Genomic DNA, 26,642 nt, shown 5'->3' with positions numbered 1-26,642 from the left:
TGTTTTCATAGAATTAATATACATTATAGAAACAATTTGAATTTATTATCAACTAAAAAAATGTCATTTTTTATATATTTAACTATATAACTTTTACCAACATTCCATGAGTAACGTATAAAAGTATACAATATGGTCTTCCTTCGATCCACTTCACTTAATTTTACTAAAAAACTTAATAAAAGACCTCATCTCACCATAAATACAACTTTTATATATATATATATATATATATTTCTAAAAATCTATTCAAGAATAGTTCGATTAAAATATAACATGTAATGTGACCAAGAAACTCGTGGTTTGAATCCCACCATCCATTGTTACATTGTTTTTCAACTATAACCGATACGAGACCATAAAACTTCACATGTGACATGATTGTATAAAAATAAAATCGAATAATATGTTCGTTTTTTTGTTTGTTGTTTAGTGTTTTTGTTTACTAACATTAAAAGGTAAGATTACAAGTTTGGTAACATTGTATTTTTGAGATAAGACACAACCTTTGTAGAATAATTAAGATGTTAACATTTGTGGATGGGAATTTTTGCAACTGCCCATGTTGGTATTTTGCTCTGTTTGCCTCCACCCAACATCTTCCAATCTCATCTCTTAAATCAAAAAATTTCCCCAAGCCCACACCACATGCTCTTAACCCCATCCCCCTTTTCAAAAATCCCAACTTTACCCCAAATGCCATCACTTTCCTTCCCCTTCTCCCATGCCCATTTCTGTCATTTCACTATGGAAATATTTCTCATTATACTATACTACTCTTTGATCATTTTGAGAGGCTGCAACCATTTTGATATATATTGATGGTTATTACAAAACACAAGTAAATGAAGATTTATCATTTGTTTTGTGTTGTTTTATGATTATGAATTTTATGTTTCTTCAATCTCTCCCATGGCTGATACTGAACCAGAAAAAGCTCCTTCTCTTAACATGTCTTCTAAGAAAGAACTTCTTTCCACTGCCATGAAAAGAACAAGTGAATGGTATGTTTCTCTTTTTTTTTTTCTTCTTCTTCTTCTTCCTTTTCTTCATTAAAGCTTTTAGCTTCAATGGAAGTCTTGTAGTTCCTCTTATGATTGTTTTTCCTTTTTCCTTCTTTAGGATCTTTTCCCAAGAAATTCCAAGCGATGTCACAGTTCATGTTGGAGAAGCATCTTTCTCCTTACATAAGGTATCCAATTCAAGATGTTCCTTATAAGTTGTGGGAAATGAATTTGATGAAATGTAATTGAAATAATTGGTCTTTTTTTTTTTCTTTTTTGGATGAATTTTCAGTTCCCACTTGTTTCAAAATGTGGACACATAAGAAAACTAGTATCAGAATCAACTGATGCTGATCTTGCAACTGTTGAGCTCCCAAATTGTCCCGGCGGGGCAGAGGCATTTGAGTTAGCTGCCATGTTTTGTTACGGGATAAACTTCGAGATCGGCACCGAGAACATTGCGATGCTCCGTTGTGCGGCAGAGTATCTCGAGATGACGGAGGAATACGCAGTCGGAAACCTTGTGGGGAGAACTGAGGCTTATATAAATGAAGTTGCACTCAAAAGCCTTGCAGGGGCAGTATCTGTTTTGCACATGTCTCAAAGCCTTCTTCCAACAGCTGAGAAGGTTAAATTAGTGAGTCGTTGCATTGATGCTATTGCATTTGTTGCTTGTAAAGACAGCCATTTTAGTATGCTGGGAAGAGCTTCTGATCATATTGGTCATCATAATAAAGGGTTGCCTTCTAAGCCTATTGTTGATTGGTGGGCTGAGGATTTAACTGTTCTAAGAATTGATATCTTTCAGAGAGTTCTTGTTGCAATGATGTCAAGAGGCTACAAACATTACTCTCTCGGTCCGGTTCTAATGCTCTATGCACAGAAATCGCTTCGTGGCTTGGTGAGATTTTGTTATGAATACAAGTGGATTAATAAGGATTTCTTCTTTTCTTTTCTTTTTGTTGTTCTTTTCTTGTGTTTTTGTCTAAACAAAATTTGTTCAGCAGGAGGTGTTTGGGAAGGGGAGGAAGAAAATTGAGCCACAACAAGAGCATGAGAAGAGAGTAGTATTGGAAACAATTGTGAGTCTTTTGCCGAGGGAGAAGAACGCATTGTCGGTTAGCTTTCTTTCGATGCTTCTCCGTGCAGCGATTTATCTCGAGACAACCGTTGCTTGTCGGTTAGATTTGGAGAAGAGATTGGCTGCACAATTAGGACAGGCTGTTTTGGATGATCTTTTGATTCCTTCATATGCCTTCACTGGAGATACATTGTTTGACGTTGACACCGTGCAGCGGATCATGGTGAATTATCTTGAATTAGAAGTCGATGGGAATCAATTCGGATACACTGTCAATGAAGAACATGTTTCATCGTCCTCATCAGGCGACTTTGAAAGAGTGGGAAAATTAATGGAGAATTATCTAGCTGAAATTGCCTCGGACCGCAATGTATCTGTCTCGAAATTCATTAATCTTGCTGAACTAATTCCTGAACAATCAAGAGCTACAGAAGATGGAATGTATAGGGCCATAGACATCTACTTGAAGGTGAAAAAACTTTCTCATAATCCAACTTTCCATTTAAAATTGAAAAAAAAAAATAAGTTGAGTATATCCTTTCCTGAATCAGATTGTATGACTATGAATAGGCTCATCCATCATTGAGTGATATGGAAAGGAAGAAAGTGTGCAGTTTAATGGACTGCCAGAAGCTATCAAGAGAAGCCTGTGCACACGCCGCACAGAACGATCGGCTTCCAGTTCAAACGGTGGTGCAGGTGCTATATTACGAGCAGCAACGGCTCCGGGACGTCATGAATGGCAGTCCCACCGGAGTCGAGGTGCCTACTGTTCCTGCTAAATTAAGCATATACTCAGCTGAAACAGCAGCAGCAGCTGCACACCCAGTTTCAGATGAGCTCTCAATTTTGAGAAGAGAGAATCAAGATCTAAAGTTAGAGCTTGTGAAAATGAAAATGAAAATGAGAGAGTTTGAGAAACCATCCATAAGCAGTCCACAAACAAACACTCGTCTGCAGCCTACTACTACTGCTGAGAAGCCTCCACTGCCCAAGAAATCATTCATAAACTCAGTGTCAAAGAGGCTTGGTAGGCTCTATCCCTTTGTCCGTGCCGATGGAGTCACGTCGAAAGGCCGAGTAAGACCGGCCAAGGATCGGCGACATTCGATATCCTAAGGCAGCCTTGGATGTATACAGCATTTTGAAGAGTCTGGTTTTCTTTTGTTTATTTGTTTTGCTTCCAAGGATTTGCAAACTTTCAAAAACCTCTGCCATCTTGTTCTTTTGTAATCTATCTTATGTTGTAAATAATATTGACATTTCTCAGTGTTTGTAATAAGTTTTAGCGTTGAGAAACAGAACAAAAGAAATCTTACTTTCTTCATTGGCAGAGATATAAAAAAGCAAACCAATCCAATTGGGAGATTTGGGAATGCCTTCAATTTGTTATTTGTTACTCTAAACGACCAAGTATTTGATCTCGCTAATAAAAACATTTATCTTTTCTAGTAGACGTAAATCTATGTTGTAAACTTTTCTTATTGATCTAATATTTTCTCTTATAAAAACGGTATGGCTAACATACAGTAAATTCGTACGTTGATTCTCTATTGTTTTACGTTTTTTTTACTTGTCTTTACTTGACGATGTCGTAACAAAAGAAAGAGCCGAGTATTAGTGGGGTATGCATCTGAATAATTGAAATCTCTTTCTACAGAAAGCTTTTTGAATTAAAAAGGCAAAGTAAAACCGCCAACTCAACACCCAACAAAAACAACACAGCAGAAACAAGCAGGTTTTGGTCTGTTTTCTGAGGCAACTCTTCATGGACCCTAAAAGAATGTGTTTCAAACTCAACTATTTTTTTTAGTTTTTTGAGTTTCGTAACATTTTTATACCATAATCAAATCCCATTTTATACATTTCCCCCCTTTTTATGAAATAGGAATCTTCTGTTCTTGCATTGGCAAACACCTACTGAAATATTACCTCCTTCTAGCTTAGTTGAGGAATGAATAGTTTAATTTGGCCAATTTTTATATGAAATAAATAGTTCCTTTTGTTTATAATAAACTCACCACTTAATTTTGAGACTTGAAAAAGAAGCTGAAGTGCTCGTAAACAAACAGCTGTTCACATTCATCTATCTGCGAGAACTTTGATCGAATGACCCTTAAAAATATTTTCTTTTCAGTAGTTCAACGTTTGCAAGAGGATGGAATTGAAGGAATAGACTTCGAGATTATATCAAATTATTCAAAAAAGTTTCTTCTTAAGTTCACGTGGAGAAAAAGGATCGAACGATTAACTTTCGAGATGATATAAAGCAAACTTTTTTCTTTTGAAGTCCAATGATTGTGTAAGGATCAAATGACTAACATTTGAAATGATATCAAACGACCCATGATTGCAAAGGAAACGATCAAACGATTAGCATTTGATATGATATTGAATGACCCCCTAAAAGTGTTTCTTCTTAAGTTCAACAATGGCAGAAGGGAGAACAGAACAATCAACATTAGAGACAGTAATTAAACCAAAAATAAATTGAAAAAGAAAGAGACTCTTTAACAATGTGTGATGGGAAAAGACCTAGTGATAATTATATTAACTTGGTTATAAACTTGTACATGGAGAAAACTCTAAATCAGCCATTGATAAGAGAATTAAAACTAAGGTGAAAAACAAAAAGAAAAAAGAAAACCCCGATGAAGAACATAAGGAAAAAAAAAAGTAAAAATCAAGTGAGATTAAGGCTTACAGTTTGATAAAGCCATGGATTAGGATGGTGATGAGAAACCTTGATATCATCTTGAACATCAAGAAATCCCAAGAAACCCATTTGAGATCCATTAACAAATTCACCATTATCTCTGTAAAACTGTTTAATTTTCTGAACAGATCCATTTGTTGAAGAAGAAGAAGCAGAAAAACTCATCCCAGAATCTGAATTTCCTTCACCAAATTTCTTCATTCTTCTTGTTCTTGTTCTTGTTCTTCCACCGATTTGATTATTATAATTTGAAGGCCCCAATGTTAATTCAATCTCACTTTCTTCAATAAAATCACCTTCTTCTTCACCTTCTTCTTCTTCCTCCTCCTCCGTTTTTCCTCTGTTTTTTTCTCTTATGTTCTTCATCAAAACCTTCTGAATTCTATATAATCTATGCAGTTCATAAACCTATAAACAAAACCCATTGTTCATCTCTAAACAAAATTCAAAAAAAGAAAAAAAAAAGAAAAAGAAAAAAAAAAAAGAAAAAAAGGAAAATTACTTACTTGATGACGAAAAGTTTGTTCATGATTTAACATAGCCATCTTCATATTGTGTTTAGAGTAAGATTGTTCCAGCAGGTTAGCCATTTGAGAGAAGAATGTTATGGAAATTTCTTCTTCTTTTTCTTTTGGGGAATAGTCAGAATTTTGTTGCTGTTTTTTTGGTTCCGACAATGTTGGAGCTTTGGATCATCCAACCAATCTAACAATTAGATCTTCAGATTTTTGCCTAACAAAAACATGAAATTTTATTTAGAGTTGATTTTACATTTTATAAACTAAAAATACTTGGTTAGATCTCGAGTTTCACTCGTCTTTATGTAGTCAAATCGTAAATTTTTATGTGGCGATCAAACACTAAATCTTTTTTTATGTTATTATTAGTATTATTCTTTTGGTCCACAACAATGTAGAAATTTTTGGTACCAAAATATCATACAATTGGGGAAACAAAAAAAAAAAGAAAAAAAGAACAATAAATGTTTCTATTATTTATTTTTCAGTGATTTAGAAAAAAAAAAGTAGTAATTTACTTTATTTTTTAAAAACTATACTATATACTAAACATAGTGGTATGAATATGTGCATGCACTACCTGAACATGAAAACAATAAAAAAAAAAAAGATTAAATTTTTCATCCAAACATTTATTAATTACTAATTTTATTTTAAATGAAAAAATAGCGAAAATAATTTCAAGATATTATATAATTTTACAAAAATGGAAAAAAAATATTTTGACAAAGTGAAATTACAGCTTAACTCATCTTTTTACCGATTTTCAATTCTCAACCATCATCGCAAATTCTTCGTTAAACTTTATTTAAAAAAAAAGTTTAAAAAATATTATTTTATGTATACAAAGGCAAATACTCGAATGCATCGAGACTCTATGTTCGTTTCTGTTTAAAAAAAAAATCATACGTGACCAAACATTGATAAAATAATCATGCAAAGCATGAAATGAAACAAAATTCTTATGAAGAAAGTAACAATGAAGCACGAAGTAGAGACTAAAACATAACCTACCTTACATTCCAAACGCAAACTTGATCATAACATGAATGTATAAGAAGAAGAAGACATTCAATGGAAACTAAGCAAAGAAAATTGAATGACAAAGAGAGGGGGAAAAACCTGAAAGAAAATGAAAATTTGAGGTTGGTTCTTCTTCTTGGAAATGGGTTTATAACAAGCTGCTGCTCCATTCACACAAAGACATGTTATATATATATATATATGTATATGTATATAGAAGGTGACAAGAGATTGGATAATATATTAAAGAAAGAATATGATTTATAAGTAGAATAATAAAATAAAGAATGGGGAAATGTGGGTTTAGGATGTTTGGTCTGGGGAATATATGAAGCATGCCAATAAAGAGTCAGAGAAGAAAGAAGAAGAAAAAAAATAAAAAGAACACATTACCAAATAACTATTTTCAATGACACCCACTCCCATACAACTCAAACCCACCACCTTTTCTTTCTCCTTTTTTCTTTTTTTTAATAAATAACATAAAAATAATAATTATGTGCATCCCGAACTAATACTTATTTTATAATCTAACATATTTGATGTACAATCACAAATTGTCACGTGAAACATTTTTAGACGAGTGTAATTTGAAATATACACTTTTCTTATACTTTGAAATGTTTGATTATTTTTAATCTATATGTTACTAGAAATCTATCTTAAAATTAATTAGTCCATATTATTTGTTTATTTATTATTGTTAATTTTTTTAGAAAATATTTTTATTTAAATTTTCAAATGTTATTTTAATTTAGAAAAAAAAATTAGAGTTTATCACGAAAAAACTCCAAACTTTATAGATCAAAGAATATTATTTAATCATTTTAGATATTTTTGTTTTTGAAAATTTACCTCATTAATTTATATATGTTTTCCAATCCAATTTTTTACTATTGTTATAAAAAATCAAGATCAGAAGTTTTAACATTTTTTTTAGATTTCAAACATTTTTTTTCCTTGAGAATTTGACTAAGAAAGGGTTATTTAAGTTAGAAAATTTGGAAGAAAAAAGAAAAGTAAACAATTTTAAAACAAAATTGTCATCAATCCAAATCTTTTTAACTTTTGAATATTATTATGTGTGTGAGACTAAAACTAAAGACAAATTAAGTAGTGTTTACCTAAAATTAAGCTTTGATCTCACATGGTGTCTCTTTCTTTTTAATTGTCATATTATTGTTTATTATTATTGGATGTTAATAGGGGTTGTCATGTCCCTTCATATTACACTTTTCTTTCTGAATTTTCCTTCCATCCACTTCAATTTGTTGTTGTAAATTTAAGCATATTTGAGTAAATAAAGTTTTCATTTTGTCTTTTCTTAAAATTGTCTCACATCTCTACCTACTAAATCATATATATTTATATATATAAAGATTCAAATTTTCATGTGTGTGTATATCCAATTTCCAATTGTATAAGAAATGACTTTCCAATAGATATCTATGTTTGTAAGGCATGATTTCAATATATCCCTTAATTTACAAAATTAATTGTTTACTGCTTAGAACCATTTCATACGATATTTGGACTTTGAATTGAACCAAAGTATGTACAATGAGCGAACACTTGTCATTTGGCAACTTTTGACTATTTTGAATCTATTTCATGAGCTTTTATGAAGGTTTTGAGTGTTTTATTTGTATAAATTAAACTTTTTCTCCTTTCAACGGTTTTTTTAGCTCTAAAACTACCTAGAGATGTCGTGAACTTTGTTGGAGAAAACCCGTCGAGAGTTATTAAAAACTCTTGATAGGTGTTGTACACCTTCAAGAGATATATTACAAACTTTCAAGGGGTATTGTACATTATCAGGAGGTACTTACTCTCGACAGTGTATCTTACACAGTTGATCGACAGTTACGACTATCTCTCTCAACAAGTCATAGTCATTGTGAGTTAGTTTGCAATTTCTAGTCTATTTTGATCCATTCAAAGAGATGAAAATCTCATGATTCAACCAATCTTCAATTCTTAGAAGACGTCTCACAAGTTACATAAAAACTTCTTCAAGAATAAAAGCAGTTTCTTTACAAGTTACACCTAAAGGATTTTACTTGTTACTAATAAAATCTAGCGACTGATCTAACCTATGTTCTTCTTCAAATCTCTTGCTTCACTTTAATGGTATTTTAACATAGGAATCGAATATATATATTTTTCATCCTATTGGGTGATGGAATAAATTTTTTTTATATTTATATTTCGATATTATTGGTATAACAAGTTATTATTTTACCATTCAAAGTGAAAAAAAGAAAAAAAATGTTTTTTTATTGTATTTTTTGAAGTCACAAAGTAGTGGTTATGAAGTCCTAAGTAATAGCTTTTCAAGTGCTTTAATTTTCAACTTAGTGTTTATGAGAATTATAATGATATATATATATATATAAAAGAGGTTTCATTAAAAAGGGAAATAAAAAGAAATGGTAAGCCGACAAATGGATGATGACGTACCAGATTTGTGTACCTCTTGGATTGCCTCAAGAGCTCAAAACAAAAACAAAAACATATATATGATTTTACAAAAATTAAAAAAAAAACATATTTATCATCGTTAGATCTCGGTTCAACTTAATTGTTCAAGTTGTATATTTTTTCGAGAAAAGTTATAGCAAATAATACAATTTGAAAAGTATAATGATAAGATATTTACAAAAATAGCAAATGCTTGGGAGCCGATTTAAATTTTATTTATATTTACTCTTTAGATTTTAAATTGTGACATTTTTAAATATAACAAAGTTAATCAAAATATTATATGGATGAAGTTAGATATTGATAGAAGTCTACTGTTAATAAAATCTGCAATTTCACAATATTTTGCAAATAGTTCTTTTTTTCTTTCATTTACAATAATTTATTTTTTAAAATATTATACTTTGAGAAGGTTTTTAATTATATATTAATTTTTAGTATTAATGTTTAAAGTAATTATAATAGGTAATGTTTTTAGAGAAAATTGATTTAAATGTCAAGTCTATTGTTGACAGATTGTGATAGACACTGATAGGTTATTAGTGTCTATCAATGTTTTAATGTATTTGTAAATATTTTGATTTATTTTGTTATATTTGAAAACAACTTCACTTTTAATGATAATAATTAAGGTTATAGCAGTATTTGTAAAAAAATTGTGTATATAATAAAATTCATTAGTGATAAACTTCTACTAGTGATAGATTTTATGCCTAATAGACTCCTACTAGCAATACAGTATATCACCTATAGGCTCCAAGAGTTGGATCTAGATTTTGTTAGATCTACATTTCTTTTTTAATTTTGCTATATATGTCGATACTTTAACCTTGATTGCTATATTTGCAACTGTACCTAATGTTTATTAATTATTTTAATAGGATTATAGTTTATTAAAATTTTATATTTTTTTAATAACTATTAAAATTAGTTTTAAAATCCTAGTTCATAATTATTTTAAATTAATTAATAAACATTAACGTCAAAATTTACACGAATGTTTAGTGAAAAATCAAGAGTAAAAAGTGTAAATCTTGAAATTTAAAGACCAAATTAAAACAAAATTCAAATCTTAAAAATAAAATTGTAACATTTCGAAACCCGTGAACTATATTAAATAAATCTCAGTGCAACATTTTGAACTTAGAGATCAAATAGAAACTAGACTTAAAACATAAAACCTCTTTCTTTTCCAAATTTGATGTTTTTTCCTCCTTGGTATAAACCGCCAAATTTCAAAATTTAAACTTTTAACCGTCTGTATATATATATATATATATATATATATATATATATATATATATATATATATATATATATATATATATATATATATATATATATATATATATATATTCTTGTGGAATCATTATTCGTTTGATACGGGTTTTTTAGTACAACACTTTTAACACAATAATATTGTAACTAAAATTTAAGTATTTAGATAAGTTAAACACGTCAATAATAAATCGATAAAACACAAAACAAAAAATCGAGTTAATAAAAAAAAAGTACTAATCCTAAAAAATTAGGGCAATTATATTAGATATCATTAAAGTAGGAAAACTAGTTAGATACAAAAGTAAAGATTACAAGAATGATGAAATATTAATGTGTATAAACATTAAGGTATAGAGAGACAAAAGTTTTTAGAATTGATGAATATATAATAAGATTCAAAGTTTTGTTAAATGATTGATTAAAAAAGGGGACAAATGACAGTGTGGGGGAAGTTGTTGTGTTGAATTATTGGGAAAAACTAAAAAAAAGCCTTCAAATTGGTAATTTTTTTTTTAAAAAAATATTATTACTAAATAATTCATAATTAATAATAATATTCCATAGAGAATGAAATGATGTCAGAATAAGTGGGTCCCAGTGTGCACTTACAAATCAGATCCTTGTTTGTTGGGGCCAATAAATAAAACTATTTTGAAACTCAATTTTCCAAAAAAAAAAAAAAAAAAAAAAATTAACAAAAACTCATTAAGACAAAAGTTATTGGTTTAAGTTATATATTGATTCTAAATCATGAGGAATTAGATGAGAAATGATTTAAGCTTTGGAAAAAAAAAAACCATCTTGGCTTGATTTAGTGCTAAAAAAGCAAAAACACGATCTTATTGACTAATTAAGAGATCATGAGTTGAATTCATGATCATCACCTACTTAAAGAATTAATTTTTAGGATATTTTACAAAAATAGCAAAAAAAAAATATAAAAATAGAGTTCGTGTCACTACATTTTCTAAAGTATAAAAGTAGGAAATTTAAAAGCGGATATGATAATCGTCTGATAGTCATCATATTTGTCATATTCGCAAGATGCAAAAAAGAGGTGTTATAGGTTATTTTTCTAATTTTTTTTTGTTATCTTATGCAATTTTCAATTTTCTATGTATTTTTTGAGATTCAAATGTTGTAGGTTCAAATGAGGTGTTTTGTGAGAATAGTTGAGATGTACGTGAGTTAGTTAGAGTATGTTGTCATCGTACTAGATAGCTATTTGATAATTAAAAGGACACGAATTGTAATTGATATGACTTTTCATTTTAAAGATCGAAAGGTACAAATCTCGATTTGCTTAAAAATTGAAAATGGAAATTATATATATATATATATATATATATATATATATATATATAAAAAAAAGAAAAGGAAATGAATGATTGTAATTATAAAGAATCACATGGGTGTGTGAGAGTGTGTGAGAATATAATAATGAAAGAAAGGAAAAGAAAAGGTTAGAAGAGAAATGTATGGTTAATAGGTGAGGTGGCGGAGAGCGGGGAATCTCTCTCGTTTAAACAGCACGCGTTGCCGGCGAACCGACGAGCAACCGTATGGGGCGGTGGGCCCTTTGGTTTTGCTGTTCTATTTTTCACTCAAAAACATATATATATATATATATATATATATATATATATATATATATATATATATATATATATATATATATATATATATATATATATAATAATTTTTTAATTTCATTTTATTTTCCAAAACGTTTGATTTTGTGAATGAAAAATGTCATAATACTATTTTTTTTTTTTAAGATGAAAAAATCTTTAAAATATGAAGAATTTATTATTGTCTCAAAATTATGATCAAAATGATTGAATAATATAATAAGGTGAAAATGGGTGCTTTCAATATTTCCTTCGTCTATACTAAATCTGTCGGTAGGGTGGTTGGATTTTTTTGACTCTTTGATGAATAAACTAAAAGGTGAATATTTAATGTTGAGTAAAGTTATGTGTAGGTTCGGTATGCAACCTCTATGGTATACTATAAGAAAAATTGAAGGTAAGTTACGAATTTATGTCTTGTTTGATAACCGTTTGATTTTTTCAAAGATTAAGCATATAAATACTACTTTTACGTTATGGTTTTTCTTTGTTATGTAGTATGCTTCTTGTGAGTGTTATATGAAACCAAGATAGGTTTTAAAAACTAAAAAAAAAAAGTTTTTTAAAAACTTATTATTACCCTTATTACTATTTTGAAAATGGTTTTTTTAAATATAGAAAAAATTGAAAAACTATTTACGGTTCATAGAACAAAACCATTAAAAGATAAAATTTATTACACTTAATTTTTCTATAAAATGTAAATACTTTGTCGAATGTTCTATTTTTGACAATTTACCATTTTGTTATGAAATTTAACTAAGAATTCACATGTTTGTTAAGAAAGAACAAAGATTCTGAAATTGTTGCGTGAAAACATACATAAATTTCAAAAGCTAAATAATTATCAAACATACGACTTTAGTTTTATTAGAATTTTATGATACCTGTGAGTAAAGATTTTTAAATTCTAGAACGTGTATGTAATAGACCATTAATACCATACTAAGTAACCATTTGGGTTTTTTAATTTTTCTAAAGTTAAGTTTATAAACACCTATGTGAACCAAATAAGTACTTTTAACATTCAAAAACTAGTTAAGAATTGGATTCAATATCACAAACACATACGAAACACAACATTCAAAGTTTTGAAACAATTTGAATATACAAATCCAAAGTTAAAATGGGTTGAATATTATAAGTATATAGAGAGAGTGTAATTGGACAAAAAAGAGGAATGTTGTACACATAGAGACACAACAACACACTTTCACATGAAAATTTGTATTCCCAATTAGCCACAAGTTTCTGCATTTTCCCTCAAATTTCACCCACGCCCACAACACACAACACAACACACTCACTTCTATCTATCTATCTATCTATCTATCTATATATATATATATATATATATATATATATATATATATATATATATATATATATATATATATATATATTTTATGAACTTTATACATATATTATTATATCTCGAGTTCCTAATTATTTAACTAAACTTTGATATATTCTTGTGTTGCAAATTTACCTAACCTTCAAACACTAATAACCTCCACTTAATGATTAACTTTTTAACTTTTACTATCTCATACACTACTTTTTCATAAGGCGATTCATCCTCTATAATGAAAATGTTATCTATCTAAGGACTCACTTGCAATCACATCTAAACTAAAATTAAAAGCAAGTTAAATCAATCAATAAGAAGAAATTCATTTAAAGTAATAGTCTACGTACGGTATTGACTTCTTTCAAATAATTAATCTTTTAATTGATTCACTTTGTTAATGCCACCAAAGTCCCACATTGATTAGATAAGGGAATGATTTTAGGTATACAAGTGAGAACAACTATCTCTATTGATTTGAAACCTTTTGGGATGATACCAAAAGCAAAGACATTAGGGTGTATACCTAGAGTGGACAATATCATACCTTTTCTTTCACCCACCCAACTATTAACTAATTTTCTTTGTGATTAATTAGCCTATGTGGCATTTAGATCATTTGTTATATATTATCTTTGTAGTGTGTCTACCATTCTCGTGCATAATTGAAGAACAACTTAATAGTTTACATTAAATAATGATAAGTACTTAACAATCGTTAAAGGGTTAAAAAAAAATACTAACATTGTAATACACATTCTTCATGTCCAAAAGTGTACAAATAAATCTACTAGCAATATCTATCATACACTTACCTCAAACTCTAGAGTTGAAGGAAATTAACAAACTACTCGTTCTCAATACTCAAAATTACCGATTGCACTACAAGTATCAATATCCCCAACCTAAATCTTATAGAAAATTGTTGTGTTCTTCCTTCCTCTTTGTTAGAAAATCTCCCTAATTAAATCTCTCGTTCAACCTAATCAAAATGGATATTTCATAGTCAAAAAATCGATAGGGTCATGACTTTACCCTATATTTTTCTAGTACCCTAATCAAAACGTTGTCTCCTCAACCATCTTTCCATTTTCAAAACCTCGCGACACTATTAATTATCAATACCATTTTAAAAATTTAACCAAAATATAAATCCAAATTTAAAAGTTTGATCTAACTATTTCCATTTTTTTTAGTGTTGGGTTAAGTTTTTATATGGTCTATGAAATTCATAATGTTACATTTTTTAGTTCTTATGTTTTGAAGTTAATTTTAATTTAATTCTTAGATTTCAAAATGTTACAAATTCACACTTAAAATTTTAATTTTAAGCTTTGTTTTGATTTGTTTCTTGAATTTGAGAATTAAAAACAAAATGTGTTTTTTTTTTGGGAGAAGTTTTAGATGAACACTGAAATCGACCAAACTGGGCCAAATGACAATCAGAGTACCCTGGGCTGATTTAGGATTTGAAAACCAAAACGAATCGAACCTATATTGTTATTGTAAATTGAAAATCGACCGAACCAAAGCGGAACCTCAACCAAACCAAACCTGAACCGTAAACCATAAACCATAAACCAAAGGGTCCAAGAAAGGCGCATGGAAGGGGTCAAGTCGTTGCGGCGAGGCTGAAGAAAGACGCAGGCAGCAGCGTGCAAAGGGGCAGCATCCACACGCTGACCAAACAAACCCAAAACCCCAATTCGCAGCCACAAAAATCAAAGAACAAAACCCAAATCCTCCAATCCAAAAAGAATTGCGGATTATCCGATGAAAGGCTCAAAACAATCCACGCATCGACAAATCTTTTTCCAAAACCCCAAATTCTCCAACGGGTCGCTCCCATTTTCCTTCTCCGATAACCTCACTGTAATTGGAGAACACTCTCAAGTAGATGCTTCGACTTAATCTGTACTGCACCAGTTGCTGCTCTCTGATTCGCAATAATAAAAATGTAACGACCTCTTTTCGATTTCAATTAAGGCCAAATCGGAGGCTGAATCCACGGGTTTTGGCCAAAGCCTTGAAGGATGATCAGACTGACGGCGGCGGTGGCAGATTTTCTGGCCAGAAATGGGACCCTGGCTTGGAAATTGAAGTCCCCTTTGAACAACGCCCGGTATGGAATACCTTTCTATAATTTATTCATCATTCAATTTTACGCTTTTTCTCTTGCATATATTCAATATTCTTTTACCAATTTTGGATATATTAAACATTGTTCTAAACTCCTAAACATTTCTCTTGATAAATTTGAGAATATTGAATTTCTCTTCTTAGCCCACTCTTCCCCTACTCAAATTTGAACATCGGGAAGAGTGGGCTAAGAAGCATGTATATTAGACTAGAATACCGATGCATGTCATTTTTTTAAAATTTAGACACTACGGGGTCATGATTATTTTGATGTAAAAAGTTATTAGTATTGTCATACATATTTTTTGAGCCTACTCGATAAGTATTCTATATGTATATCTAACATACTTGTTGCTCTAATAAGCAATTGATACATATCGGAATGTCAAAAGATTCGACAAGGTCAAGACTAGTCAAAGTTGAAATGTCACTCCTTCTTAGAGAGTGAACAACTAAAAGTAGACTAGTTTCTCTTTGGTAAATACATTAATAATATTCAACTCTTGATAAAGTAGTTTTCATTTTTATATAATGGGTAGTTGCAAGTCTAGGCTAATTGGAATTAAATACTACAAATATAATAGTTAAAGCAATCAATTAGCGACTTGTTTATTGTGATCTAGCATAAGCATGACTATCCATTCTGTTATCAATTAAAATAATGGACATTATTAAAGCATATAAGTGATGAATGGCTTTTAAAAAGAGTACTATATTATAACATTTATAGTTTTTTTATACCAAACTGCATATATACTATTATAGTTTAGCGACATCTATCTGCTCTTTTTTATTCTTAAAATCAGGCTAAGATCTAGGAAATTGTTTGTAAAAGTTCAAATCCTTAAAATGCAAAAAAGTGGATTCAAAACTAAAAGACAAGGTGTCTCACAATCATGATGATGAAAAATTGTTTAATGTATAATTGGCAGAATGCGGTAGTGTTACATATGCATGAGACTAATCTTTAAAAATATGGTTTTCATATAATTCCAATAATTGTAGTAGAAAAAAATAGACCTTTTCTTTCTAAGTTTTGATTTAAGTTGCATTTAGGTTATTGAGTTTTCGAACTCAACAATTTTACTAATGAGGTTTGCTTTCGGTAGTACCTTTAGTCCTTCTATCAGGGTTTCCGTTAATTTTTAACAGAAAGATGATGTATATTTTTATTTTAAAAATATTTTCTTTAATTTTTAATGATTAAATTAAAGAAAACATGTTGATATATTTTTTTCTCTCTTTTCTCCCTCTTCTTCTTTTCTTTCTTCCTCCCACCATCTGTTGACTGCAAACCTATTGTTGAGTTTGAGAGCTCACGGGCCCAAATGCAACCTAAACCAAACTTCAAAGATCAAAAGTGTAATTTTTCTTCCAGTAGAATAAGTAGAATTACAATTTACAACTTTGATCCATGGATTTACCCATCAAGTATCTGAGCCTAAAGTCCAGTTTAGAAAAAGGAAAAAGGAACTTTGATCCATGGATTTTAAGTATAGTTCTAAATTTGGTCTCAATGGCTTTGAATTTTCAATTTCAAACTAATCGTTTTACTTTTGGTTTAGTTTCAATTTGATTTCTATAGTGATAAAATTTCCAATTTGGTCTTATGTTAATTTATTTAAGCCTCATAAGTCATCCATAAATTGTGTATTGCCTAGTTGAAAAATCCGCCTGTTTCCTTCACTCTTTACTCTTTCCTAAATCTAAGGCTTAATATAACCCAAATTTGTCATGTAAAAAAATTTAAGTTATTGTTATAATGACAAGGACAATTGTAAAGTCTTAGTGAACTAGAACGACCAAATTGAAAATTATAAATCATAGACATCAAATAGAAACTTTGCCCAAATCACACAAATCAATTTGAATGTAAGTCTAAATCTTGGAACATTTAAAATCAAAGGAACCAAATTCAATCCCATTGAATTATGATGCACAATATGTGTGGGAGTGCAGGTGAATGAATACTCATCTCTAAAAGACTCGACATTTTATTCATGGGGGGAGCTTGGAGCAGGGCCTTTCTTCATTCGCCTTGGAGGGCTTTGGCTAGGAAGCTTCATAGTGTTAGGAATCCCTGTTGCGGCCGCAAGCTTCAATCCTTCGCGGGTACCTTACAAACTAATAGTACTGAATTTGAAGAAAGCTCGTAATTTAGCGACCCAGCTTTAATTTCTGTGCTTACACTTTTGTTTGTTTAAGGAACCTTTGCGATTTGTGCTTGCTGCTGGAATTGGAACCCTTCTCCTCGTTTCCTTGATTGTCTTGAGAATATATCTGGCAAGTTTCTTCATTATCCATTATTATAGTTCTGGCTTAGGTTAAGTCATATGAATTGAACTGGCAATGACAGTGGAGGTTAAGAGTATTACGTACAAAAGATTGAGGGTGCGTTTAGCTTTGACTTTTTAAGTGTTTAATTTGGATAATAACTCATTTAGCTAATTTTGACATATTTAATGGACTCAAAATGTCTTTTTAAAATATGAGTTTGGGATAAGTTTGTAGGGGTAGAAAGATGTTTTAGCCCCATTAATGAGCACTCTTCAAAATTTTGATAGTCATTAGTTAGATACTTCCCAGTAATTTTGGTAATCCTAGACCACTAAAAACACTTGATAACCTACCACTAGAGGAGGCACTTAATCACTGCTGCTTTTAGAAAAAGCACATCACCGTTACTAAGTGTTTCATGGGAGGAAGTACCTTTTGCAAAATTAACCCACTACTTACTGCAAATATGCCTGGCCTATCTGCATTGGCTTTGAGATTTAGTAGTAGTTTAACAAAATGTTAGAATAAAAGATTGTAAGTTCGAGCTTTTTGCAATGTCATTTCACCATAGTTTTGTTGGTAATGATAATTTAATATTGGGGGCTTCTCTTAATTTTCAAGCTTAAGTAAAGGAAAGAAGTGTGTATGATAGCTTAGTAGCTTAAACTTTGAGAAGTTTTGAGAAGTATTAGTAGTTTTAAGCATGGATGGAATTGTGGTTTCAGGGTTGGAGTTATGTGGGAGATAGGCTGTTGTCAGCAGTCATACCTTACGAAGAGAGTGGTTGGTATGATGGTCAAATGTGGGTCAAACCACCCGAGGTAAATTTTTAACATACTTTTATTTTCTTCTCTCAACTTATCATCATGTTTAAACCCGTTGGAATAACTGTAATCTTATTTTTGAGGGAATTGATAGGTATGTTAATTGAGATATTATAAGAATATATTAACAATTAGTTAGAGAGTTTGTTAGGCTTGCTGATTTTAAATAGAGGGAGTATCAAGTAGGGAAAGGCGAAGGTAGACAATTCTTTGGAGTATGAATTAGGGCTTGATAGTATTCTCAAGATTGAGAGGCTGACGAGGGTCCACATATCTTGAACACTTGATTTATCTTTCGTTATCGTTTATCTTTCAATATATCTGATAGCATCAGATTTTTTAGAGAATATACAAAATCTATATGTATAATTCACCATAGTTTTGTTGGTAATGATAATTTAACCTTACTCAAGTTCTCATGTAGGTTCTGGCTCGAGATAGATTGTTAGGATCTTACAAGGTATTTATCACCAACTTAATACATCTTAGAGAAAATTTATTCTAATACAAAAATACTATTTATTTATTTATTTATCTAAAACTTCAAGGAAAAAAAAAAAATAAAACTGCAGGTTAAACCAGTGATCAACATGCTCAAACAAACTTTAGTTGGAACAGGGATTGTTCTTGTCTCAGGTGTATTATTGTTCATATTTGCTACACCAGTAGAGGATTTTCTTCAAACCACATTTTCCTCAAACCAAACCTTATCATCCAGCATTAATCCAGATTCAAACATCAACAAAAAATACAATTTAAGGTAAATGGCATGACATTATCGATTGAGAGGGGTTCTTTCCATATGTTCTCCTTGTAACCTAGAGTTTATATGTCTTTAGAAAGGACCAGTTGCTTCGGTTACCGGTTGAGGTCATGGCCGATGACGAGCTTGCAGCGGCTGCGGCCGAGGCAGCCGACGGAAGACCGGTCTACTGTAGGGATCGGTATTACCGAGCGTTAGCTGGGGGACAATACTGCAAATGGGAGGACTTGATCAAGTAAATACAAAGCTGGGGAAGTAATGTTGATGAAAACAACTTGGTTTCTGTTCCAAGTAAGATCACAATTCTACATAATTTGCCAATTAATTGTAAGTCTTATTTTTTATTATAATGTTCATAAGTTTTGGTTATATAAGTTGAAGGAAAGAGAAGTACTATTGAAGAAGTGAGCGTTGGTTTACCGTAAGCTGAATAGAATAGATGGTTGGTAATTGGTATACAATACATAAAACATACATTTTCTTTTAAATTTTTTCATAGCATATAGAAATACATCATAACTTTGCCATCTTTAAACGTCGCAGGGCCTTTCCAAAGTTATACATTAAATAATTGTATCGAGGGCCCTTTTTAAATGGCTCAAATGAAAAATCCCTAAGTTAAAAAAACAATTGAGGTTGGACCTTTTGCTGATGTCATCATCAAAATTATACTTTTAACCCTTTTCTCATTGCTGTCATTCTTTTTTTTTTTTTTTCCTGTTTTCTTCTTTCCTTTTTCTACTGTTTCTTTTTCTTTTCTTTTTTTTTTTTTTTGTTTGCATCGTCACCTTCTTCCATTTTTATGCTTTCTTTCTTCTTTGTTCTCCAAAATTTTCTTTGTTCAGCAGAAGCTAGAAAGAGAAAGAAGAATCTGAATAAAGAAAAAGAAAAAAAAAAAAACAAAAAGAAACTAGAAATAGGTAAAAAAAACAAAAAAGAAACTAGAAATAGGTACTTAGAAGAGGAGAGACGATGAGTTATTCATGCGTGAGAAATAGTATTTAGGTACGAGAATTAGAAACGAGAAATAGGTACTTGGAACGAGAAAGAGGAATAGAAAAAAAAAAGTGGTGAGAAATTTAAGTATTATGTTGGGTGAGAATGAGTAACAAAGGATGAGAACGAGAAGTGCTTATGGGGTTATTTTGATAAATTTGTAAACGACTGATATCATCAAAAGTTCATCCTTCATTAGAATTTGAAACATGGGTCAATTTTCATTTGGACCTCTAAAAGGAGATCATTCTTACAAAAACTTTTCGACTTATAAAAAATTATCCATTTCATATAATTTATTTTACCAATATTCTTTGTTGAGATATTTTTACCAATATTTTCAGATAATTTGTTAGGTCTCAAGTTTGCATTAAATTTTGGATCATTTTTAAATATAGCAAAATAAATCAAAATAGCTAAAAAATATAGTAAAATTTTACATCTATTACAACTCCGATAGACTACTATCACGGATAGAATCTAAAATTTGAAAGAAAAAAAAAAATCATACATACTTATTGCTTTATAAAAAAGGATTTTATTAAATTTAGCCGTGTGCATACTCATTCCAACTATTTGTATTGTTCAATATCATTTGTAATATATATGTCACACCAATCCATTATGTCAAACAGTGACATGCTATAAGTAAGAGTAACAAATATTTATAGAATAGAAAAATTTGAAGTAATCTAATTTTATTATATTTTGTAAATAATTTTACTTATTTTGTAATTCAAAATAATTTTTCATAGTTGAGAATCTAGTAAAGGAAGAGTTATAATTAAAACAAACATTAACGTATCCAAATTTAAGTATGCATCTTATTCTATGAATGATTTTTTTTCTCCTAATTTATTAGAAAAAATAAGCACTGATGTTTTTTTTTAATAAATTAAAAAATTTAAAAAAAAATCATTGAATAGCAGTCAAGTAATATAGGTATTACTTTTCCACACACATTCTATCTTATCCTAACAAAGGTCAAATCAATGAGATATTTGTCCTCTCTTACCCCCTTTGTTTTTAGGATAATTGCATGGGATAATAATTCTTTTATGGAAAATTGTTTTAAACGCTAAAATGATCGAAAATATTTATAAATATGGTAAAATGTTAAAGTCTATCGATAATAGATAAATCGTGATATACTATTAATTATGTTTATAAGTATATAGATAGTAGTCTACTGTTGATATAGACAATAAAATTTTGCTATATTTGTAAAATTTTGGTAATTAAGGGGATGTTTGGAGCAACAAATAAGTTATTATAATCTTAAATTATCATAACTTGATTAGAATAATTTGAGTTTCAGTGTAGATAATTTTAGTTTCGGTTACTGTTATAGTGTGTAAACTATTTTAGTTTAATAAGGAAATAATAAACACCCTAGCAAAGAATGAAAAAATAATGAATATCAAATAGTAGAAGCAATAGCAAATAATAAATACTGTACCAAATTGGAGTTCTGAAATAGTGTTTATCGTAGCAGATTGAAGACTTTTAAATAATATCTACAATAGCGAGAGGTGGTTATTATAATCTCCGATAATCTTCGCCCCAAACGGTTCCTAAGTGTATTAATATTTTTAAAGAATTATAAATATAGCAAAATCTATCGATTATAGACTTCTATCGCTCTTAGATTCCTACCAATGATATAATCTATCATTGTTTTATTGCTAGACTCCAAAAACTGGACTTAAATTTTGCTATATCTACAAATTCTTTTATATTTTGCTATATTCTTTCCTTTGTGATGAAAAAAAAAATGATGCATGGAGATAAGTGCAAAATGAGGTTAAACCCTAAACCCTAAACTTAAATAACAACAAACATATAAAACTCTAAAATTTTGTGTATAAAAGAATAGATAGTCGAGATATGCTCCCCACAACGAGTATTCTAAAGAAAATTATTCACTTTGCATAAATTGCAAGCACTGAGTAGACTAAAATTATATCCTCTCAACAAAACACAAAAACTAATTTAGTAACAATTTCAAGTTCCCAAAACAAAGTTTGTAAAGCGACCCGTAGTTCTTTGATAAAATAAAATAAAATAAAATAAATTTGACTTTCATAGATTAAATTGTAAATGAGTCATCAATCATTTCGATGCAAACCAATTTAATTGTTTCACAAAAACTAAATTTCACAATAAACATATCAAATTTATTTGTATGTTTCACAAAAACTAAATTTCACAATAAACATATCAAATTTATTTGTATGTTTCAATCCAATTTTAATGTCTAACCTTCTTCATTTAGTAAATATATCTAATAAGAAATTTTTATAAGAAAGTGATTTATTATAAATTAAAATTTAAAAATGAGATATAATAATATTTGAAAGTGATAGCACACACCACAAAAAAAAGTTAAAAGTAGATAGTGAAAGCAACCTAAAATACATTCCTATATTTATACACAAAAATTATTCTTATTTGAATATGTATAATATTAAAAATCTCTTATATTAAAATAAAATTCCCTAACCAAATGAATCCATTTTTTTCCCTTTTATTATTTGTCCCACAAAATGAATGAAACTTGAGCCATTGAAAACAACCTTCTTGTTGTCCAATTAGAAGCCATGTCCTTTGCACAAACCTACCCTCTATATAATATATATAATATATATAATATATATACACTTTCTTTTTTCAGCATTCAATGATCAATTGAACCACAACCACATAACAAAGTTTATAAGAAAAAGCAAAGGTGTGTAACCAATCTTTTTCTCTTTTGCCATAACTATACAACCCCTTTAATCATGTTAGAGAGCACCAAAAAAATGAAATTGCTTTTGGTTACCTTCATGCTCCACTCTTCATCATGCTCTTTTCATCTAAACCCTACCTCTATCCTCTAACAATTGTTTGGCTTTTTTTTTTCTTATAAAAATAATTGTATAACAAAGATAATGCACACTAAATTTTGGCAATAGGCTCGTCAAGAGTCTATCCAAACACAACCTTATTTGACTTATGATCCACTTAAAGTCGAAATATGATCCATGATCGATAGGTTTTGTTATATGTTGTAGATATTTACCATTGTTTTTCTTCAACGTTTGAAATTACTTAAAAAAAAGTTTAAGAAAAGATAAAATTTTATAATATTCAGGATTTTATCAAGTAAAATGAAAGAAAAGTAAACAAAATTTTTGAAATATATTAAATAAAAAAGAAACACTTATTAAATTTTAATAAAACTTAAATGATGGAAAAAATTAATTAAATAAATCATAATCAATAGACTAATCAAATGAGTTCCACACCCATTTAACCTAATCTAAGCTCATATTCAAACTTTTGTCCCATAAATAATCAAACCTAAAAGTTGGCCACAAAACCAATTCGTTATCAATTCAAGTCTAAACAGTGTGTCTTAGGAATATAAAGATACAGACCATCACTAATTAAGCCTTCATTTAATTTTTAGTGGTCCAAAAATAAAAATAAAAAACATTGCTCCAAAATATTATTTAATATAAAAATCACCTAAAAGAATTAGCATTCATCATCTCTAGTTTATCAAAGTCTAAATTATCACTAAAAGTTAAACTATATTTAAAATGAAATCTAAAAACCATACAAATTCTTTTTTGAACATTTGAAAATATATTATTTTTTTTTAACAATAATGCAAAAATAATCCATATATATAGTCTTTGATATGACCCTTCATGTAACCTTTAGGCAAACTTATTCATAGATTCTCTCTCTCACCATACTTTAATTTCCTCTCTCTCTCACCCAACTTCCTCTGTTTTCTTCCTAAGAAGAAAAAAGGAGAGCAAAGTTTGCAAGTGAGGTAATGAAGATATTAGGAAGAAGAAGCTGCCATGGAGATGAAAGATCATGTGAAGAAGAAGATAAAGAAGAGACCCAAATTGATGATGATGATGATGAAGAAGAAGCATTGTCTCTGTGTGACCTTCCTGTTAAAGAAAAGCAGCAGCCATCGAGATCGGTATCGGCCACCATCGTCGAAACAGAAGATTTCGATTTCAACAACTGGCGGCCGCCACCGTCGCCGATGTTGACGGCGGATGACTTGTTCTTTCAAGGACATATGCTCCCTCTACGTCTCTCATTCAGCTCTGAAAATTCCCAGAATAATAATGGAAATTTGTGGAGTAGATCGGAGTCTATGGATCGTAATAATATGTTGCGGTTTAGAAATGGCAGCACCAGTAGCAGTAGCAGTAGAAGCCATTATTCAAGGTACTTTAAACTTTCATCAAATTAATCAAAATTTTTCAATTAATATACCCTTTCATGAACAAATTGTGAAAATTGCCTTACACTTTCATGTGAGAGAAAAAAAGAGTATTCAAACTTGTACCGTTGTTAAAATTGTATATACATGTAATCGTTGAAGTTGAACTAAATTTCAAAGTTTAATTTTTACTATTGAAAGTTCACAGGTGTTTATAATTTATATTTTAAAAAAAGGGTACGTAGGGTAGAATTTGGTTGTGATATAGTTTAATTTGATAAAAACTTTATAAATAGTGTATATGGATTCTTTTTATAAAAAGAAAACTTTCACAAATAGTTTTATACTATTTACTAAGATTTTAACAAATTAAATTTTAATTATAAATTATAAAGGTTAAATTCTAACTTTTTACAATAGTGACTAAATTTACGGTTTTAATGATAAAGTTTTTATTCTTAATGTTACTTTTCATACATTTTTATCATGCATTCATTCATGAGATCGGTACTTCAAATTCTCGCTTTTATCTCCGCATGTTGGGTTAAAAATACAATCATATCGACTTAAACAATTAGAAACAACAATGTTTTAAAACATTACAAAAAAATAAATCTTTAAGGCCACCGTCATCTTTAAGTAGACGACCTCCTAAACGTTCAATCATAAATTTTTTGTTCATTTCAAAAAAAAGATAAGTTTTTTTTTCCCCTACTTATGGTTGAAAGGAGACATTTACGATTAACACGTAGAAAAACTTAAAAGAAGTCCAAATCTTGAAATTTGGAATTTTAATAACAAATAATGGATGTTAATAACAACAAAAATTTGTAGCATTTTTTTGAAAATATTGATGTGAACTTGTTGACATTATGAACTAATTTAAGTTTATCTTTCAGGTCATCAAGTCTAAGTAACAATTCCATTTCCATTCCAACAACAAACACAAAGCCAAGACCTTCAAACAACAACGTTTTCCACTCTCACCCAAGTCCAACCCCCCAGATCAGATCCTTCTCCACATCCAGCCATCGAAGCCGGAGTTCCTCTCGATGGGAGTTTTTCCGACTCGGACTTCTCCAAACGCCAGGAATGGAGCTTCAAGATCTCAAAACTCGCACCACTACCACAACCACGACAACGATGACGACGCATAAAACAACTGCATCAATTCTGGGTGTGGTGAGCTGCAAAAGATCTGTTGATACGGTACCAACGACGACAGGATCGTCGAATAATAGAATAAGGAGGGAAAATGTTTTGAAAAAGAATAACAATAATAAAGTTGAAATTAGGGAAAAGGAAAAGGAAAAGGAAAAGGAAAGAAGAGTGTCACATCGTCGAACATTTGAATGGCTAAAGCAGCTCTCGCATGCAACCTTTGGAGAAGAACAATGATAATAATAATTGAGCCGTTACGTTTAATTTTTGACTTAACTAACAATTTTCCACTCCCTCATGCATGCCTTTCTACAACTTTAATCATTTAAATTCCCACTTACTAATTTCACTTTTTTTCTTTTGTTTACATTTTATTGAAGTATGATTTGAGATACAAACTTTTCAATTAAGTTATTGTATCATAAGAGGAGATATGTCAAAAAGTATTATATCTGATGGTATCAATAGTTGATGTAAAAGAATACATTACACATCGTAGAGAGTTTGAATCTGATTGATTAGAAATGTTCATGTTCTAAACTTCATTGTTTGCATTCTTGTTTCTAAATATTTCACTCCAATTTCTTATATTATTTGTAGTTTTTCTAATAACGAGTTTGTCCAAACAAAGTCTCGAATAATCCACTATCAAGAGAATCGCGACAAAGAATATTTGCTGTACTTATAGTTTATATAAAAGAATACAACACAAATGCAATCACAATGATTTGGGTTTGTTTCAAACTGGTTTGTTTTTCAATATTTACTCGAATTGGTTGTTATTCGTTAATTTTCCAGCAATGGTACAAAACTTTGTGGATGAAGTTATAAAAATTGAGGATAACACATAATTATATATTCATGTGTTTGTTTTTCAATATTTACTCTAATTTTCTCTGTTATTTATGATATCATGAATAATTTTTCTAACAATGAATAACTTTTCCAACAAACATCCCAACTCCATACTAAAAAACATGAGTATATTTCGGTATAAGAGATTCCTTAAATATGAAACTATAAAACTTAGTAATATAGAATTACTATAAAGAGCGATATACTAAGTAATTGCAACTAACATTATTTCACTACTAAAATCTAAAAAGATAAAAGAAATAAAAAAAAAACACAATAATAGAGTTTGAAATCAATTGAGACACACATA

General features: G+C 29.7%; 4 protein-coding genes across 6 annotated transcripts; 3 read left to right on the top strand and 1 right to left on the bottom strand.

The window, feature by feature from the left end:
* The first annotated feature begins 537 nt into the window (after positions 1-537).
* LOC103497379 (BTB/POZ domain-containing protein SR1IP1) lies at positions 538-3,470 on the top strand. 2 transcript variants are annotated; one of them, XM_008459545.3, is made up of 5 exons: positions 538-1,004; positions 1,123-1,192; positions 1,297-1,905; positions 2,012-2,554; positions 2,656-3,470. In XM_008459545.3, exons 1-5 carry the CDS (start codon positions 913-915, stop codon positions 3,202-3,204), a joined length of 1,863 nt encoding a protein of 620 aa, XP_008457767.1. In that variant the 5' UTR covers positions 538-912; the 3' UTR covers positions 3,205-3,470. The 2 variants fall into 2 exon arrangements, with proteins under 2 accessions (XP_008457767.1, XP_050935497.1); XM_051079540.1 differs by having other exon boundaries at positions 790-1,004; positions 2,009-2,554.
* Positions 3,471-4,606: 1,136 nt separating this feature from the next.
* LOC103497380 (uncharacterized) lies at positions 4,607-6,501 on the bottom strand. Its single transcript, XM_008459546.2, has 3 exons — positions 6,442-6,501; positions 5,308-5,533; positions 4,607-5,209 (listed from the first exon to the last, which is right to left on the bottom strand). Exons 2-3 carry the CDS (start codon positions 5,389-5,391, stop codon positions 4,769-4,771), a joined length of 525 nt encoding a protein of 174 aa, XP_008457768.1. The 5' UTR covers positions 5,392-5,533; positions 6,442-6,501; the 3' UTR covers positions 4,607-4,768.
* An 8,195-nt stretch (positions 6,502-14,696) lies between these two features.
* Positions 14,697-19,574, top strand: LOC103497381 (protein CONSERVED IN THE GREEN LINEAGE AND DIATOMS 27, chloroplastic). 2 transcript variants are annotated; one of them, XM_008459549.3, is made up of 7 exons: positions 14,697-15,205; positions 17,182-17,334; positions 17,428-17,505; positions 18,225-18,320; positions 18,748-18,783; positions 18,896-19,083; positions 19,163-19,574. In XM_008459549.3, the coding sequence occupies exons 1-7, from the start codon at positions 14,981-14,983 to the stop codon at positions 19,323-19,325; spliced, it is 939 nt and encodes a 312-aa protein (XP_008457771.1). In that variant the 5' UTR covers positions 14,697-14,980; the 3' UTR covers positions 19,326-19,574. The 2 variants fall into 2 exon arrangements, with proteins under 2 accessions (XP_008457771.1, XP_050935496.1); XM_051079539.1 differs by lacking the exon at positions 17,428-17,505.
* Positions 19,575-23,784: 4,210 nt separating this feature from the next.
* Positions 23,785-25,741, top strand: LOC103497383 (uncharacterized). The gene is made up of 2 exons (XM_008459550.3): positions 23,785-24,321; positions 25,216-25,741. The coding sequence occupies exons 1-2, from the start codon at positions 23,912-23,914 to the stop codon at positions 25,712-25,714; spliced, it is 909 nt and encodes a 302-aa protein (XP_008457772.2). The 5' UTR covers positions 23,785-23,911; the 3' UTR covers positions 25,715-25,741.
* The last annotated feature ends 901 nt before the right edge of the window (positions 25,742-26,642 follow it).

This window comes from Cucumis melo, chromosome 11 (assembly GCF_025177605.1).
Source record: "Cucumis melo cultivar AY chromosome 11, USDA_Cmelo_AY_1.0, whole genome shotgun sequence".
NCBI classification, from domain to species: domain Eukaryota; kingdom Viridiplantae; phylum Streptophyta; class Magnoliopsida; order Cucurbitales; family Cucurbitaceae; genus Cucumis; species Cucumis melo.
This window is presented reverse-complemented; position numbering and strand designations above follow the sequence as displayed.